Source organism: Herpailurus yagouaroundi, unplaced genomic scaffold (genome assembly GCF_014898765.1).
Source record: "Herpailurus yagouaroundi ecotype Mexico unplaced genomic scaffold, PumYag 221, whole genome shotgun sequence".
NCBI lineage: Eukaryota > Metazoa > Chordata > Mammalia > Carnivora > Felidae > Herpailurus > Herpailurus yagouaroundi.
This window is the reverse complement of record NW_024412452.1, coordinates 16,912,541-16,932,664: the sequence shown is the minus strand read 5'-3', so window position 1 is coordinate 16,932,664 and position 20,124 is coordinate 16,912,541. Positions and strand designations below refer to the sequence as shown.

Sequence of the window (20,124 nt, the reverse complement as noted above, 5' to 3'; positions counted from 1 at the left end):
TGATGCAAATATTATCAGTATAGAATTAGTATACTATGGTTCTGATAATTGTCCTATTTTTACACATATATGGATTTCTACATACTTGTCAGGATGAGCTACATTTTGTTGGGTAACAACCCTAACATCTTGGTGGGTCAAAACAACAGAGATTTCTTTTTGCTCATGTTGTATGACCACTATGGGTCAACAAAGGGAGTGGCGGAGGGACTCTACTCATTGGAATCCCTAGGGGTCCTTGGCTTTTGGGGAACCCACCATCTTGAACCTGCTCAGTCAGAAAAGTGCTCTGGAGGGCAACCAGCATTTAAATGCTCTGGCTCAGATGTGAGACACATCACGTTTGCTTACAATTTGTTGGCCTGAACTACTCACATGGCTCCACTACCCACAAGATGCTTTTATTTTATTTTATTTTTTTAAGTTTTTTTTTTCAACGTTTATTTATTTTTGGGACAGAGAGAGACAGAGCATGAACGGGGGAGGGGCAGAGAGAGAGGGAGACACAGAATCGGAAACAGGCTCCAGGCTCCGAGCCATCAGCCCAGAGCCTGACGCGGGGCTCGAACTCACGGACCGCGAGATCGTGACCTGGCTGAAGTCGGACGCTTAACCGACTGCGCCACCCAGGCGCCCCACAAGATGCCTTTAAAGAGCAGTTCTGCCATGGGTCTGAAAGGCAGAAAGCTAAAAATATTTGGTGAAAAGAAGTTAAAATTACCCCTGAATCTTTTAATTTTCCCCGTTGGTCTGTTATATGCAATCACTTGTGTTTCCCAAATGTTTAAATTTAAATTGAAGACCTCCTGCACAGCTGTCACAATGGAGACTTTCCTTTGCCATTCCCTACTTAAATGTTTTTCCTTCTTAGTTCATTCCTTTTCATCAGTGGGGTACTATTTCAGTAGCTTCCTAAGAAAGTATTTAGGGGAGCTAAAAGATACAGGCAAGTTATAGCTGAGTTTTTCATAGCAGTCTTCCCTAGTCTTACCTCGAACTAATTTTTAGCTTGGCTGCATAAAGGATTTTGGGTTGGAAATCACTCCTAAGAATTTTAAAGGAATTCTTCCATTGTCATATAGCATTTTATTACTGTTGAGAAGTCCCATGTCATTCTGATTCATGTGACCTAGATTTTCTGAGTGGATTCTTTTTAGAATTTTCACTTTATTCTTATTCTGAAATTTCACAATGATGTGCCTTGGTATGAGTCTTTTAAAAATGATTTTTTCTTCAATATTCTGTGTTCAGCTGGGGTTCTAAGAATGTGGGGACATTAGAGCGTTCATAATTTTAGTCTAGAGAAATTTTCTTACATTTGATAATTTCTGTCTCACTTTTTTTTTTATGGAACATTTATAAATTAGATGCTGAATTAACCAGGTTTATCTTCCATGTATCTTTGTTTCTCTATTTGCCATTACTCTGGCATCTTAATTTTTTTTTTCTATAGGAGGTTTGCATGATTTTATTTTCTGAATCTTGTACTGATTTTTTTAAAAAATGGATTTATCATAATTTTAGTTTCCAAGTACTCTTATTTTTCTCTGTTCCTTCTCTGTAGCATCCACTTGTTTCATGGATATAGTATCTTCTTATCTCTCTGAAGATATTAATTATAGTTTGTGAAACTTTTATTCCTACATTATCTAGCTCTCTTTTACCCTGTTGGTTCTTCTCTCTTTTCATTCTGGAGACTTTCCTCAAATCTGATAGTCTGTGAATGTTCACATTTAGGAATGGGGTTGACTGAGAGCTTTGCGAACCTGTTAATAGGCAAGCTACACTGTGATGTCACTGTACAGACAGTAGTAGCATTTTCTTTGTGGAGTCCATATATGAGTATATGAAAGTCTGGGACTATTTGTCATCTCCAGCAAAAAATCTACCAGCAAGAGCTCTGAGGGTGGGGCATACACTTTGCTATAGGAGTTCTTGAGACAGGACAAGTGAAGTAGGCTCATTAACAGGCTCACAAAACTTCCTTAATCCTCTAGCTTTTACATCTTCATACTACCCATCCCTTTGCTGTGGTTGGAATCTCTCTACTTTATTCCTTTAATAAGGACACAATTACAATCTTTTTGCCTGGGGATTATGTGGTGTGAGGAAAGAGATTTAAGGAGGAAACTAATATATATGGATATTTTTACTACTCCCCCGTCCCTGAAATCTCTATTTAGACTTGAGCCTTACTCTTGCCTTGTGCAATATCCAGCACTGTTGGTTCCTGAGCCTCTTAAGGATTCTGTAAGGGATCATCACTCTCTTCCCCTTCTGGTAGCTCCCTTTGCAAGGACTTTTGGTTCTAATTTTCCCTGCTCAGCTAGATTGGTCACCACTCCTCCTTGATATATTCTTTTTTTAAAAATGTATTAAACTTTTCATCTGCTGATATCTCCTCTCCGGCCTTCTTGTCCTGAGGACTTAAATCTTTTTTATTCCTTTATCATTGTTTTAATGGGGACTCAGGAAGAAGAAAGGTTCAATGTCTGTGGTCAGGAAGCCATATTTAACTGGAAATCTCTTTTATAAAATAAGTTACTTCATAGCTTTGGTGACCAATTCTTTACCTTCCCATGTTGTTCACAACTGTTTTTTTCTCTAAGCAGTCTGAGCCCTGGGCAAGAAAGGTCAGCCCTTTCTCAGGAGAACTTCAAATTCTAGGCTTAAGACTATGGTAAACTCTAGTGTTCTGGCTTAAAAGTGGCATTGCTTAGTTGTTTTAAAGCATGGGCTTTATCTGAGAAGGCTGGGGTTTGCATTTCAGCCCCATTGCTTTCCAGCTATGTGACCCTGGGCACGTTTCTTATTCTTTCTGTTTTCTCAGTTATAAAATATGGGTAATAATAGTGCCCACCTCCTAGGGTTGATATAAGAATTAAAGAAGTTAATACATGACCTTTAAAGCGCATATCAATTATAAAATATGGGTAATCATAGTGCCTACCTCCTAGGGTTGATATAAGAATTAAAGAAGATAATACATGACCTGTAAAGTCCGTAGCATGGTGCCTAGCAAATAAAAAGTATGCAGTGATAGTGGTCATTATTATCCTTATTTGAAATATTTGAGTATTTCAGGTTGTGTTGTACCTAAAGTTTTTTTAGCTCTTTTCAGAATTCTCAAAAAATAGCAAGTTCTTGAATCTGAGTTTAGTTCAATTTCTAGAATCGGTATTCTGTGCTCTTCGGGTAGTAAACCTATTTTCACTGGCAAGTTTAATGCTTAGTGATCTTGCAAGCTCAGAAAGGCTGAGCCATATCCCAGAAGGTTGAAGTTAGTGTCAACCCATAGTTTAGAGCAGATGCTGGCAAACTTTTCCATTAAAGAGCCAAATAATAACTATTTTTGTTTTTGTGGCACATACAGTCTCTTTCTCAGCTATTCACTTATGCCATTAGAGTGTGAAAGCCTCCATAGACAATGTGTAAACGAATGGACCTGGCTATGTTTTAATGAAACTTTATTTACAAAAAAATGGTGGCACTTGGGTTTGGCTGTTGGCTATAGTTTGCTAAATCCAGGCTTAAGGCATAGTGGAGAAGAAAGGGGGACAGGGGAAGGTATAACCAAACCAACAGGAGTTCACTGCTTGGTGAGTCAGAAATTGCACCAGATTGAGTTGCCTCACAAAGAAAACTTTATTTGCAGCAAATAAGGAGATCATGGGGGAATTGTTTCCAAAGCTTTGACTCTCTGAGCAAGGGTGGATGGGTTCCTTTTATTTAGGTTAGGATGAATATCTAAATAGGGAAGCCCTGCCATTGTATGTAGAGGTGGCATAGGGTCTGGCATGAGCCTTGAGGCAGCATGCCTATGCATACATTGTGTTCTATGAATGGGGCTTGTGCTCCTCTTTGGGCAGGGACTTTAGTATTATAATGAGGTAAAGGAAGTTGTCTGTCATTCTAGAGGTCATTCCCTGGTCTGTCAATGTAGGCCTCAGTCAGGGGTTAAACTGATCTGGGCCAGTTGGAGGTCACTATCACTGGAGGGGTAGTTTCGCTTTTCATTTGCCTGACTTAAGGGATTAGCTGGAAAGAAGAGTTTAAGGAAAAATGTGGGACAAAGGTTGATGAATAGAAGCAGGTGGGCAATAAAGGTCAGGTGTTGGGGTCTAGTTGCTGACAAAGGGAGGAAATAAGAAGGAACAGAAATGCATCGCTTCTCGGCCTTTTGGCTAAGATCATGTGTGAAGAAGGAACAGAAATGTACCCATGAAGAGAGAAGTCAGGCCTCTCAAAAGCAATTTGGTAATTTAAAGGAAACTTGAGGATGCTGACTACCCCCACTCTATCTGGTTGTCTTCTGATGGTGAACCTTGGGAAAAGTAGGAAGAAAGAAACAGTTTTTTTTTTTTTTTTACGTTTTTGTTTAAATGCCAGTATAGTTAACATACAGTGTAATACTAGTTTCAGGTATACAGTTCAGTGATTCAGCACTGAAATAAACGTTTTTGAGTTGTATTCTGAGAATCTTCACATTTTCCTCCTTTTCCGTCACCTTCTTCTTTGACTCCCCTTTCCTTGGTTAGGTAGTGACTTCACACTTCTTCCCCTGTTCCTAGCAGAGCCCATTAATATGAAAGGGTAAATTACTAGTAATAGTTTGGATTTTGGATTATTACTCCTTTTAGGGAATCTGTACTTTAAAAAAATAAAATGAAAGAATATGTTTTTTCCTCTTAAGACATTGTTTTGTTTTTGTTTTTCGTAATGTATGCAATGGACACACCTCATTTCTGAGCCTCATCCCACCCTTTATCCTGTCTGGGGGTGTGGTTCAGAGATTGAGTGGGGAACCATGGTTTCTGTTGCAAATATTACTTGGTAATAAAAACAATGCCTCAGTAATTTGAGTTGTTTTGAAACAGTCATGTCAAAATGTCCTTTTTCATCAAAAACAAACGTTTAACTTTCTAACAGGGTGATTTGATTGGATAACCCCAGTGGAATATATTCCAATAGAAAAAATAACCACACACACAAAAAACTGAAAATTTTTGGTAATCATATTATTGATGATAGTGCTTATATTCCTTTCCTGTATATGAGATAATTTAAGTGAGTATTATTTTGGTTTGTTTAAAATTAACATTTTCATAGTAGTTTAAAAAAAGCTAAAGGTATAAGGTTAAGGAGATAAAGTAAAAATCCCAAAATCCTGAATTTGAATCAGAAGAATCAGTATAAATTCATAGTATTCTTTCTTTAAAAAAAAAAAAAAAAGACATTTTCAAGCTCTGTTTTCAAAAAAGACTTGGAAATAATAATTTCCCCAGTATCAGTGTGTACCCCGTGCATCTGGATTCTGTTCACTAAATATCATTTCTTACTAAGGGATGACATCTCCTTGGAGAAATGGATAATTCCCTGTACGGGGAAAGAAATGTACAAGATTAGCCAGGAACATCTTGTTAGACCAGATAGTAATAAAAGCTCCCAGTAATATGCGGATTATTTTAAAAAGACTCAGGAGACAATTTAAATAAACTACTTAGAAAAGATGGGACAATTTTAAGCATTAATAAGAATTGAATGCAATTGATTTAAGCATAGGGAATGTGTTTAAATCCACGGGTTCATAATGGTACTTTAAAACAACACATACACACAAACACATACAGAAATACTCTCAACTCTTCATTGGCTGCCTTTGGAGAATACTAGGAAACTACCTTATTTTAAAAACTGGTAAGTAGACAATCTAGCATGTATCCTGCTGTTCCTATATGATAACTAGGGAGTTGGTAAGAAGTTTCTCTTTACAGGAATGTTTCAGTTAATAAAAAAGAAGCAATGGTAGAATTAGAAAATTATGATTTTGTAAAAAAAAGAAAATTATGATTTTGCAATCTGGATGGATCTAGATCAGGAGTCAATAAACTTTTTCTGTAAGGGACCAGATAGTGAATATTTTAAGCTTTGTGGGCCCTATAGTCTCTGTTGCAACTATTCAAGTCTGCATTGGAGTGTGGAAGCAGCCATTGGCAATGGACGTGATTGTTTCAGTAAAACTTTATTTATAAAAACAGGGTGCACTGGTTGGATTTTGTCCATAGGCTGTAGTTTGCAGACCCCTGATCTAGATAATGATTATCAGTATCTGATAATATCACAATAAAAGAGACACCAGGTTTTGTTCCTCCTAATGGAGGTACATGGCTCATTTTGGGGGGGAAAACCAGAATCTGATGAGGCTTTTTGATTTAACTACCAATTTTCAGAGAATAAAAGGAACAGAGGAACATATTAGAAAATGCAGGAAGAAGCAGTCAGCAAAATCTAGACTTTGGGAAACTCCAGAGAACAAACGACTTTTTAAACAAATTTTCAAGAGGGAAAATAATATGGAGGAGTAATCTAGAGATTAAAAATGACTTAAGAAATATATCACATAGTTTATAGTCTAGGGCTTGTTTCCCTGTAGGAGCTCTGTATTGCTGGAGAAGGAGCAAAAGTGCCCTAATCCTTTTAGGATTAATTTATTCAAAAGAAATAACAGAAAAATACTCAACATGCAAAAAGAAAATGAAGGAAAACTACAGAACATGCCAAAGGTGGAGGCACACTGCCCTTCAGAAGATGTACCACAGGAGGCAGAGGGAAATCCTCAGCCTTCTGAAGGTATAAGCCAGGAAACAGGAAGCCTGAGAGGAGGGCTGACCCATCCTGGCCTGGGGTTTAAAGAGGACACTCCCATGAGGCATTTGGACCTGGAAGAAATAATAAGAGGCGTAGATGAGTGGGAAAGGCTTAAGAAAGAGATAAGAAGAGTAGGAAACAAGTTTGCGATGATACATTGGAAGCAAAGACATTCATGCAGCTGTTCTTATCCTGTGTGTTCTAGACCGTAAATTCTTTTTTTTTTTTTTTTTTTTTTTTGTCTGATATTAAAATCTGGCCCCTGCTTTCTTTCTGTGTTTTCTGATGTATCTTTGACATTTGTTTTACTTTTAATCATCTGGTGGAATTTTTTTTTTAGGTAGTGTCCTTGGTACCAGCATCTCACTGGATTTTGTGTTTTGACCCATTATGCAGATCTGTTTTTTAGTTGGAAAGTTTTACACATATGCATGAAAATTTATTCATTCTATATTGCAAAGTTAAACATAACATGTTTACAAAGCAGTATATTTAGTATCAGCTCACATAGGTAGGATTAAATCACAAATTGTATGTATGCATGCATATGTGTATACATACATCCATATGTCAAAAACCTAATGGCTTATTTCTGTGTGGTGTGAGCTTTTTTCTTTTCACTTATATGTGTTTTTTTCCTGAACATGTGCCACACACACAAAAAGAATTAAAGTTTTGTAATTAAGAGTCAAATCATTTGTATCCAGCTTATAAGGACAATGGAGGCACCTAAATTCTTGATAGAACAACTATAAAATATGTAAATCACAAATTACCTCTGGATCTCTTAGCCAAAGGAATAATGTTGGCAAATATTACAGATTTTAAAAAAACCATATCAAATATCAATGGGTGAATGTGGTTGTTTCCCTGCAAAGATGGTCACCAGTAATTTCTCCCATCTCTAAATCCTGTCCTCCTTTTAAGAAATGGGGTCTATTCCCCTCCTTTTGAGCCTGGATTGATTTTAACTTACATTAACCCGTAGAATATGTTAGAATTGACATTGTCCTGGGCCTGAGTCTTTGGGGGCTGGCATCAGCTGCTTTTGCTGCCTTGGGGCCACCCTGTAAAGAGGCACATCTACCCTCCTAGATTGAATGCATGGGGGGAGAGAGGTCCCAGCCTTCTAGACATTCTCCTCAAGACCTGCAGCCTGAGAGTTAAGCTTGGTTATTCCAGCCCAGTCAAGATGCCAGCTGAATAGAGCTGTGTGAAACAGAAGAATTACCCAACCAACCTACAGAATCATGCAAAATAATAAATGGTTATTTCAAGTCACCAAGATTTGGAATAGTTTCTTATGCAGCAATAGAAAACGAATAGATACATAGAAACTTACTTGGAAATAATTCAAACAAATTGTTAAAAAATTGTGTGATAATAGGGGAAATGTGAATAGTAAATAGATATTTGATGTTATTTAAGAATTATTAGAAATCTGAATATCAAGTTTTAAAAGTTTCATATTTAATTTCTATGAATTTTATTTTTTAAGGTGTGATAAAGTGTTATGGTTATATTTTTAAAGATACGTGTATTGGAGTATTAAACATGATATGGGGAGTTGTTTCAAAATTCCCCATAGAGGAGAAAGGGTTGGTGGAATAGATATGAAATAAGTTTGACCCTATACTGATAACTGTTGCTGGATGATTGGGCACATGGTGGTTCATTAGATAGTATCTTTACTGTTATATTTGTTTGAGAATTTTCATCGCAACTAATCAAAACTGATAAATTAAAAAAGAAAAGTATTAAGTTAGAGAACTTGTATTCTAAGGGTGAAATGCCAGCCATCCTGCTGCAAGTAAGGTAGTTAAATTCTTAAGTAGCAGAACCTTCCTCACCATCCTGAAAATACCATGAAGGTAAACACTCAGCAAAACCAGTCTTAAATTATCACCCTTACTTAGGACTTTTAAGGGGATTAATTATATTTAGGAAATTGATGTTAGAATTTGTTTCCTTTATTAAACCTAAAGGGTGACATGTTGCCTTATTTTCACCCATTTATTTATAAGACACTACGTTGGAAGTCAAAAAAACAAACAAGTCCTTCTCTTTCGACTGTCTAAGAAGATTTTAGTCAGATCACTTGACCATTCTGAATCTCCAGTTCCTCATTGGTATCAAGTGGAGACTTTCATGCTTTTCTTGATAATTCATCAGGCCTTGAGACAAACTGGTGATTTCTATAGGAAGTAGCCAGGGGAAGGCTGACAAGCATGCACCTGTCTCTACCCATGGCCTTCTGGAAATGAAAAATACCTAGGGCATTCTCTAAAGACTCTCTACAGAGAGGGCAGTGTATAATTAAAGAATTTTGGTGACTTGGGTACTGTTATGAGCTGAATTGTGTCCCTAGCAAAATTCATATACTAAAGTCCTAACCCCAAGTACCTCAGAATGTGACTGTATTTAGAGATACGGCATTTCAATAAGTTATCCGGTAGGACTATAAAAGAGGAGGAAGTTAGGATACAGATACGCATAGAGGGAAGACCATATGAAAACAGAAGATAGACCATATGAAAAAAAATCAAGGAGAAAAGAAACCAATCCTGCCAATACCTTGACCTTGGCAGTTGTAGCTTCCCAAATTATGAGAAAATGTCTTGTTGAAGCCACCCAGTCTATGGTTCTTTGTTATGATAACCCTAAAAAATGAGTAAAGGTATGTTTATCTGGGTTAGCAGCAGAACTTTCCTCATCATCTTTCCAATCTCAAGAGATGATTCTTAACAAGAGCCTGTCTCTTGGCCATGGGCCATAGGAGCTAAGCCACATAATTGGAGGAGCTAGAAGGCAGGAGGATAGGAAAGAAAAGAGAAAACAAACAAACCAAAGGAAAAAAAAAAATAGAGCAGAGCTGAATGGAGCCCTGGTGCTCACCAGACTTTATGAGGAAAGTACTGAAAAGGAATGACAAAAATGCAAATATCACCTCGGCATAACAATGGGGCTTGAACGCTGACCTGTACATTTATATTGCACATACAGGATGGGGATTTCTGGGCATAACCTCTTGAGGTAAGGTTATGGTTACATTATTAGTAGTTATAGGTAGCTAGTAGGTTATCTGCAGTAGCTTACTTCTGGGGTAGGTAAATGTTTCAGAGAGAAAGTCACCTGGGTATGTATATTTAGAAACTAGAAACACTTTAAAATGAAAAATATGTACACAGGTACTAATTACTTACATTTAGAGTTTTAAAAAGAGTAGGAGCAACATAGGAAGAAATGTGTATGGGTACTAGGTAAACTCAGTATCAGTTTTCATTTTCTGCACTTACCTTGTGCTTCTCAACTTACTATGGAATCAACTAACCTTCATGATTGAAATCCTTCTCAATCTTTTAGATCAAGTTCAAAGTCTCGTTCCCCTTGTAGCATTCCTGGACGCTCCCTAACTAGTAATTATGAGTATAACAAACATGATAATGAAATGCAGAGAAGGAGTTTTCATGCCTTTGTGTTTTTATCTTCTGGTCAGTTCTTCATGTGTTTTTCTTTGGAGATTGAAATCTGCAGCAAATGGTCAAAACTGTCTTGACATGTAGCTCTAGATTGCCTAGAAGATTATGTATTATATATTGATTCATTGAGGAATGAATATTTATTAAATTATAGTTTGTTTTGGGGTGCCTGGGTGACTCAGTCAGTCCACCTTCAGCTCAGGTCATGATTTCAGGGTTCATGGGTTCGAGCCTTGTGTTGGGCTCTGTGCTGACAACTCGGAGCCTGGAGCCTGCTTCAGATTCTGTGTCTCCCTGTCTCTCTCCCCCTTGCCTGCTCGCTCTCGCTCTCTTGCTCTGTCTCTCCCTCTCTCTCAAAAATAAACATTTAAAAAAAAAATTTTTTTTTTTTAATTATAGCTTGTTTCACCTTCAGGGCCTCCTGGAATTGAGAAGCAGCCTTTGCTTGGATCTAGTGTGGTATGAAAGCCCTCAAACGGCTTTACGCTCTATTTTGTCAGAATGAAGCACTACAACTTTCATATTCCTCTGTCTGTAGCAGAAGGTTTCAAGGACCTGCCAAACATCTTGGGTGCTTCCTTTTTACCTCTTAGCCTGTCTCTGGGAATCTGGCTCTTTGCCACTGCTTGCTTATAAGGTCATGTCAGAAAACCTGATCAATCATGAGTTAAACAAAAAAGTTTTTTTTTTTTTCCACATTCTGTGATCTCCTCTTTCTCCCAACTTATTACAACTAAACTAGGAGCTGTGAAATTCTTTTTTTTTTTTACACTTTGCATTTTTGTTCCTTTTATTAAAAATAAAAAGGTGATTGCCTTTCCATAACTCTTTTTTCCTCAGAGTCCTAAGGGTTTTGCATTTCATCATTCCCTGCAGATTTCAGTGTAAAAAGGTTCAACTTTGTTTTTTCTGAGCTTTCTGAAATGTTTCTGATTGTAATATAATAGACCAGTAATTAAATACTGATTTAGAGAATGATTTTCTTTTGTCCCATTTCATCATCAAGGGAGGAAAACAGTCATAGTCATCAATCCATGGGGCTGTGTGGTGCTAATGTAAGGTTTTGATTAGAAACTTTTCATCTGCCATTCTCAAACCATTTTATCAGCCCTTGGAATTTTCTCTAGCTTTGCCAAGACTTCCCAGGGGAATCCCTGCAATGTCTTAATGGCTTGGAGACAGACAGGATAATGCTATACACCTCAGGGTTTCCTTACATCCTCACACGTGTGCTCCTTATAGCCTCTGGGTCCAGGTAAAACACTGGTGTGGGTGGCTGGTTGAAAAGATGAGCCTCCCACACATCTGCTGAGGACACTGACTATGGCAGAGAAAGTGACCCTCTCCAAGTTTTATTTGTGTCGTAAAAATTCATGCTGTGCACCACCTCTTTAAGAATCTGTGCCATTAAACGTGGCTAGATCCAGAGTACACTCTGGAGGAAGCCAGAAAGGACATTAAAATGCTTAGTCCATGACACACTTCCTTATTTTTGTCATTTTGACATTTATGTGTTGTTTCATTAGGGATTTTTAAGAGAAGACCCTTTTTCAGCAAGAAGTTTTCCCAGATCTCCATAAGAATCAACAGTTGATAATCAAACAGCTGTCTGGTTTGCATTTAAACTGAGCTGGACCACCTGCTGGCTGTTAACCTCTGAAAGGTTATTATGATACAATTGTTGTTGTTGTTTGTTTAAAAAGTTTCAGAGCTCAAGGAAAATATTAGTAATGAGTTACTTAACCTGCAGTGTTTACTGTTCCTACTCAACTCACAGATGGTGTTCCAGTGGCCAGCAAGAGGGAAGGCTCATCTGAGGCCAGCACTATTTTGCACTTGTTTTGGAGATGAACCATAAAAATAGGCTTGGCAATGAAGAGGACTGCCCTTGTGGGGGGAGGGTGGGCAACATTACAAAATCCTTTTAAAAGGAAACACAACCGTTTGCTGTTGCTGATGACTGAGACTGAGAGGTACAATCCCAGCATAAACCTTAGTTCAGCAAACGGTAAACTTGAGGTTGAAGTCAGTAGAGCGATGGATCTTTTGAGCATGTGTGGTTCAGTCTCGGTGTTTTGAGGCTTGCTCACCATCTGCTTTCTTCACTTATATGTATACCCCTCCATATAGATTTCCATATATATGGAAATGATGGCTGCAGATTCTCTCAAGTGGCCATGTGGGTGCCATTTTCTAGGCCCTGTAAAAATCCAGTCCCTTGGACATCCTCATGCAGGCTCTGATTACAAAATGGCCTGCCTTTCTTCAAGACTGGGGGCCCAAGAGCATGAGCATCATTTGCAGGGGTAGGGACATCTCTGTATGAGTGGAGGAGACTTTTTATTTTCTGGTTGTGGATATTATGGATTGAGAGGATAGGGACTTGCTGAAATAGATGTTCCATGAGGATCAGGATTTTGTTTCATTCCCTCCTTCATCCCCAGTGCCTAGAATAGTGACCAGCCCATGGTGAAGTCTACTAAATATTTAGTGAAAGGCAGAAGGAATGAGTGAATGAATATCTTTTCTTTCTGTTTTCTGTTCACCTTTTTATTTTTCCCCTACATAATAATGAATAATGGTCAGTAAATGTGGTTGGCTTTCAGCACTCATATCACAAAACTGCCAAAACTTTGTTGCCATGGATTTCAGAACACTGAAGATGAAGAGTTAGGCAAGATAGCATTCAGGGACTAACTTGAGATGATTTGTGAGGCAGAATAGAATAAGAGAAAGAATTCAGACTTTGGCTACAGGTAGACTTTAGTTTGGAGCTGAAATTGATCTCTTTCTTGCTCTCAGACCTTGAATAAATTAGCATCTCTGATTCTCAGTTTCTTTATGTATAAAATGGGAATAATGATATACATCCTATAGATTTTTGTATTATAGATTATTAAGGTAAAACCTGATACAGAATAGAGGAAGCAATAAATGATTATTTTTTAATTTATTTTTTCATTTTATTTAAGTTTTTATTTAAATTCTAGTTAACATACAGTGTAATAGTAGTTTCAGGTGTACAATTTAGTGATTCAACACTTATGTATAGTATTTATGTATATACGTATATACTTATGTACAGTACCTGGTGCTCATCACAAGTACACTCCTGATTATTGTTAATATTCATATATTAGCATTACTATGCTATTAATACTGTGATAATACTGTTATAATAATGCACCACCAGTACTGTTATAATACATTCAGTGACCATCAAAGAATTCATTCCCTGTTTACCACAGCATTTTCTGTTAGAAATTGTCCAGGATTTGATAGGCTCTAGTCCTATGTTCACCAGTAGCTAGTTTTATTATAAACCAGGACAAGTCACTTAACTTTTGAGCCTCACTTTTCTTACCTGTAAAGTGAGAGAAATAGTTATGCTGATTCTAACTGGTAGGGAACATTCAAGAACATGGAGCTATGAGAATGATTATCTTGCAAAGTCTTTTATAACCCTGGAATAATTAATGTGAAGCTGCTTGATCAACTGTTAAATATCATACAAATGTCAGTTCAGTTCATTCCAGCTCAACACATACTTATTGAATGTCTACTATGTGCCAGGAATTGTGCTAAGCATAGTTAGGTACAGAAAAAATAAGACCTGACTCCTCCTTCTCAGGAGCTTTTAATCTGGTGGAGAAGATGTTCACATGAACAAAGCACAATTTCTCCTGTGATGGTGAGGTTAATGCTTCTTCATTTTGCTCAGTTCTTGGGACCTTAAAAAAATGACTTGGTGGAGATAGGAGTTGCAACACCTGGCATAGGATTTTTCCTCTTCCCTTACATTGGTACAGAGAGTTGGTGGCAGGTTGTGCTACCTTATCTAATTGCCTTAAAACCATTGCAGGAGACTCCTGAAGTCAGTGCCTACCTCATGTCATGTCTTTGCTCAGGAAAGTGGCAGTGAACTGCAGTCACTTCTTGGAAATGTCCCAGTAGTCTCAGCGTCCCCTGTGCAGTTGTGAAAAAGCTGTTCGGAGGGAGCTTCGGTGTAACTTATGATGAATGGGTGAAGAGTGTCTTGGGGAAGGAGTCCATGTCTTCTCCATATATACATCTTCAACACCAAGCCCATGGCATGCCACTTAGATGGTACTTTAAACATTTGCTGAATGAATAAATGATATAAAGTGAATTGACCCAACCTGTCTGGAGTTCCATTTCTTCCAAACCTTTCTACTTTGCTTCCTCGAATCCCCCTTCCAGGATAAATTCTTTGTTACACATTCTCAATCTCTTTCATAAACTGGAATCCATTTCCTAGTGAGCTAAAAACCTGGCTTTCCCCTGAGCACATGGCTTCTTCTGCAGCTAGTTTCCACCACCCTGTAAGACATGACTCTAGTCTAGGAGGTACTATTAGTGTCTTCTGGACTCCTTCAGCGTCCCGTTTAGACTATTATCTTGCCACATGAGTGGGGGGAGGGGCTGAGAGAGAGGGAGACATGGAATCTGAAGCAGGTTCCAGGCTCTGAGCTGTCAGCACAGAGTCTGACGTGGGACCCGAATCCACACATCGTGAGATCATGACCTGAGCTGAAGTTGGATGCTTAACCGACTGAGCCACCCAGGCACCCCTGATCTTGCCATTATTATATACATAATCACTTTTCCTCCTTTGAGGCACATGCCATCCAGTTTGCTCTGGCTCTCTTTGTTGTATGTAAATTTTTTCTTTTGCATCATTCCTTTTTTATCATTGAAGACAGTGGTATCTGGCTAAATCTTCCTCTCTATCCCCAAGTCAAAATTTCCCATCATCCAGGGTGCAAACATCATTCACATGATGACCCAGTAATGTCCTCGTCACTTAGTTCCTTTATTTATTGCTTCATTTCCTAATTTTACCTTCCACTTGGCTTTATTTACCTACTCCCATGGCTACCCTTTAGATTATGGTGTCGTACTCCTCCTGGTCCCATGGTCCATTTTCAGCCATTCCTTTGAAAGCTTCTTTAATTCCCTGGGCTCATTATCCCTTTATCATATATATGCCACGTGGAACAATCCCCCCCCCCCCCCACCCATGGGTTCTTGAACCACTGTCTTTTCCATGCCAGGCTGTTGAGTAGATGGAGCTGCTAAAAATCAAGGTCTCCAATCTCAGTGTGTATAGCAGTTTTCTTTTCTGTTTTCCCAGTCAGCTCTTTATCTCTTTATCCTGTTTTTCATGACAGCTATGACCAATCTCCTCTATCATCTTTACTTGTGTTAGTCAGCCATCTTACATTTATCTCGAGTCCTTCAGCTTCCTGCAACCAAAATTTCTGCCTACAACCATGCTTGTCTTATCCCCACGAAGCCTTCCTCCTTACTGTTGCCGGAGAACTGTTTCTTTTTAAAATTCAAATTTGATCACACTGCCCTCTGTCTAAAGCCCTGTTTCCCCTTATGCCTATTTAAAATCTCCAGGTTTCTTTGTAAGACTTAAAATGGTTCTTAATGATATAGTTCTGATTTGTGTTTGTAGCCTCATTTATGACTAATCCACTATCCCCATATCAGTCTCTACTTTGCAACTGCACATACTTTTTGAAATTCTGTGCATTATTTTACCTCCTGGCCTTTGCACATGATCTGCCTACTGCCTAGAATTCTCTCTCCTACCCCTCACCATACTTGTCTAACCAACTCCTACTCATCTTTAATGTACCATCTAAGATCTTCCTTGAGCAAACTGCCTTGAAGGCACCAAGCCCCCAAATGTTATATGCTTTTCTTCTGTTCTTCTATTCCTGGTTTTAAAACTTATTATTGTATATTTTTTTTTAATTTTTTTTCAATGTTTATTTATTTTTGGGACAGAGAGAGACAGAGCATGAACGGGGGAGGGGCAGAGAGAGAGGGAGACACAGAATCGGAAACAGGCTCCAGGCTCTGAGCCATCAGCCCAGAGCCTGACGCGGGGCTCGAACTCACGGACCGCGAGATCGTGACCTGACTGAAGTCGGACGCTTAACCGACTGCGCCACCCAGGCACCCCTATTATTGTATATTTTAATTGTCTGCTTAACTATAAAATATAGTAAGATCCTTGAAGGCAGAGGTTGTTACTTATTTCCTGAGCACCTAGAAGAGCATCTGCTACATGGCAGACACTGAAGAAAATACTTGCAGAATTAATACTGAATGAGCAAGATAATGTCTTAGCTGAATCTTGAAAGATTGCAACTTGAAACGTAGCAGCATGAACTATGGGAAGGGCATGGCTGACAGTAGGAACTGAGTGAGCAAGATAACTCATGATATAATGTCTCAGGAGAGGGCACAAATTTGGTGAGATGGATGGGTAGGAGCCTAGAGAGTTTTTGAGATTTATAAGATTTGAGCTTCTGGATGTCACTGAGCAAAATTTAACAATCATTTCAGTGAACCAACAACAGATGGTTGACTGGATTGATGAGTTGTCTAATTAATTGGTCAGTTCAGTGAAATAGTACAATTGGCTGTGAACCTTTGATTGTAAAATTCAGTGATAGCCCAACAAATGCCCATCAATATTCTTAAAATAAGGAACAGTTAAGAAGCAGAGTATTAAATCTCTCTCACTACCAAATATTTCTTTAATTCTGGAAAATTCTCACTTAGTTTTTCAGATATAGCTTATGTGCCATTTCTTCCTCTCTTTCTTAAACTAGGATGTTGCATCAGGGATGTGCAAACTTTTACATTAAAGTCCAGATAGTAAACATAAATAGGCTATGTAGGCCATTTAGTTCCTGTTGCAATTACTCAATTCTACCATTGTAGTCATAAACAGATGCAATAAAAAATAATATGTAAACAGACAAGTGTGGCTATATTCCAATAAAGCTTTATTTATGGGCTCTGAAAATTAAATTTTCATATAATTTTCATGTGTCACATAATATTCTTCTTTTGATTTTTTTCCATTGTTTAAAAACTGTAAAAACCACTCTTAGATCAGAGACTGTACAAAAAAACAGGCAGCAGGCTAGATTTGGCCCATGGGTCATAGTTCCCTGACTCTTGTTATAGAGCATCTCAATCTATAATCTGTAATTTGCTCTGGAAAAATTCTTCAGTAATATCTACCAGTTTTAGAACTCTGCTCTTGATTCTTTCCAGTCTAAATTTTTACTTGTCTATGTAAGATTTTTAAATAATTTTAATGACTATATTTGTTATTTCTAGTATTTCTAACTGTTCTTTTTCAGGCTCATATTCTTATATTATTTCTGTAATTTTTACACAACTTTTTTTCTCCCTTTTAAACAAAGACTATAATTTCATTTTTGAGTACTTTAAATAAATTTATTTTAAAGTCTTTGTTATGCTATTCCATAAAATTAATTTTATCTTGATTGAATTCACATTCCTAGTGCTAATTCTTTTAGGTGTCTTTCTTAGCACTAGATTACCTCACATATTTTAAAATTTTGTTATATAGGCTCATTCTGAGTGGGTCCCCCCAGCTGTATTTCTCTTTCTCTGTGATTGCCTCTCCTTGTCTAGTGGGTTTGTAGTTGTCTCTCTACCTTGCCCTTTGCTCTCTCTGCCCCAAATTCAGGATTGGGTCTGGAAATAATAACATTTTTTTTATTCCTCTTTAAGATGATATTAGGAATATGGCAGTTCCAGCCATTGATTCAGTGGATGACTTAGCTCAGTTCTTACTTGTGAAACTGAATATGCCCCTACCCTCCTCTTTAGAACCATGGCCATAGAGGTAGACAAAATAGGACAGAAGTCTCCTACCCCTACTCCTGGTTTCATTGCATCATTAAGGGAGCCTCAGCTCTTTTCTCTAATTTTAATGTCTCATTTGATACGGAGTTGAATTCCATGCTTGTCTCCACATCTGGAGCCCAATGGGCCAGGTGCTCTAGCTAAGTGTACTTCTTTGCAGGGATGTTTATTGAGCTCAGGTATTCCTTTATATTATTTATGCAGATTTGGAGAGAGGGACTGCATAACACATTGTCACTCTTCACCATATTGATGAGAAATTTATATGCCAGAATGTAAGCAACTTGAAGGTAGGGCTTCTGTCTATCCTGTTGGCCACTATACTGTGAATACTAAGCACAAAGTAGCTGCTAAATTAATGTTTACAGAAAGAATAACTGTTGAGGAAGTGAGATGGATATGACAAATGAACAATCTAGATGTATGTTAAAATGAAATCCTGTTCTTTATGCAAGTTGCAGTTTTATTTGATGACAAGCATAATTAGCACCATACTCACCCATCCATTTATTCCATGTGTTCAGTGCTTGCAGGAGATATTTGTGGAAGTTGGGCATGGCTATGTATTCATAAGTTATTCTTCCTCCTCCCATTAGCATTAGTCTTTGCACCTGTGAGCAAAAATAAACAGAACTATATAAATACCAAGTGTTATCACTTTTTTTTTATTTTTTTTTATTTTTTTTTAATTTTTTTTTTTTCTCAACGTTTTTATTTATTTATGGGACAGACAGAGACAGAGCATGAACAGGGGAAGGGCAGAGAGAGAGGGAGACACAGAATCGGAAACAGGCTCCAGGCTCCGAGCCATCAGCCCAGAGCCTGACGCGGGGCTCGAACTCACGGACCGTGAGATCGTGACCTGGCTGAAGTCGGACGCCTAACCGACTGCGCCACCCAGGCGCCCCAAGTGTTATCACTTTTATTACAACATTATCGTGCTACCAGTGATATCAACTGTAAGGTAAAAATTAAGGGAATTGAAGCAACGACAGAGGCATTTCTTGATGTTCAGTTTGGCTGTTCTTGCCATATGGGAGGCATATACCAAAATACCAGTGGAGACCTTAACTGAAACCCTAGCACTTCTGTGGCTTTTACAAAGTTACTTTCTGCTTTAGTTCAAAAGCATTTGTGGAACATACATAGTCAGGTCCTGACCCCATACCTCAGGACTTCTAGGAGTGTGGAAGTCCTAACTTTCCACCTGGGTAAATGGTCTCCAGCCATTTCCATGGGAATGTCAGCCTTGTGGGATTCTAGAAGCCTGGTAGACTGGCCAGGAAGGACCACGCATTAGTAAGTCTAAGATTCACTGTAGTCCCTCCTTTGTCTAATTTGACAAGGTTTCAGAGACAACAGCGCTTTCTTCTGAATTTGGCTCTCTTTGGGTACCAGAGTATAAGGGCTTGCCACATCCACTGAGAACTTCCCGGAAATTGAGAGGCAGCTGCATTCTTTTTTTTTTTTTTTTTTTTTTTAATTTTTTTTTTCAACATTTATTTATTTTTGGGACAGAGAGAGACAGAGCATGAACGGGGGAGGGGCAGAGAGAGAGGGAGACACAGAATCGGAAACAGGCTCCAGGCTCCGAGCCATCAGCCCAGAGCCTGACGCGGGACTCGAACTCACGGACCGCGAGATCGTGACCTGGCTGAAGTCGGACGCTTAACCGACTGCGCCACCCAGGCGCCCCAGAGAGGCAGCTGTATTCTTAGGAGAAGGGGTACAGTCTGTTTAGTGCTTATGTCTCTGTTAGAAATGTGCAGAGCTTGTTAAGCCCATCACAGGAAGATTTATCTAACAGAGAGGCAGTGAATATGTGTTAGGTGTTGTTATTAAGAGCAAGTTTGCTCCCATTCCAAGCCATGCTAAGTGCTGGAGAACAATTTATATTGCCAGATAGAATAGTAATATTAGGAGCTTACTGAGATGACAGAGTAATCTTGTTAGCTAGACTACTTTTCTATATTGAAAACATAAAGTATTCTGCATCAAATCATATAATCTACATTTTCCCTTTCTCTCTTTAATTTGATTATGAACTATTACTGTGCTTTGCCATAAAATATGAAAGTTTTACATTTTGATAGTTTTTCAAATGCTGATTTTACTTTCTGTGCAAATACTTCATATCTTTCCAGCATAATTATTTAGCAGCCTTTTCGGGTTAATTATTGTCATTAACAATATGAGTCCTACGAGGGAATATCAATTAAAATATGCACAGCTGAACTTTCAAATGAGTAAATAATTTAGTTTTGGAAAATGA

At 38.2% G+C, this 20,124-nt stretch overlaps 1 protein-coding gene across 1 annotated transcript; it reads left to right on the top strand.

Moving 5' to 3' along the window:
* The first annotated feature begins 6,411 nt into the window (after positions 1-6,411).
* LOC121019210 (transcription elongation factor A protein-like 8) lies at positions 6,412-6,860 on the top strand. The gene has a single exon (XM_040458412.1). It carries the CDS (start codon positions 6,522-6,524, stop codon positions 6,858-6,860), a length of 339 nt encoding a protein of 112 aa, XP_040314346.1. The 5' UTR covers positions 6,412-6,521.
* The last annotated feature ends 13,264 nt before the right edge of the window (positions 6,861-20,124 follow it).

What these genes read in the sequence shown, in the direction of transcription:
- LOC121019210 (XM_040458412.1), top strand. Translation starts at nt 6,522, where the DNA reads ATGCAAAAAGAAAATGAAGGAAAACTACAGAACATGCCAAAGGTGGAG.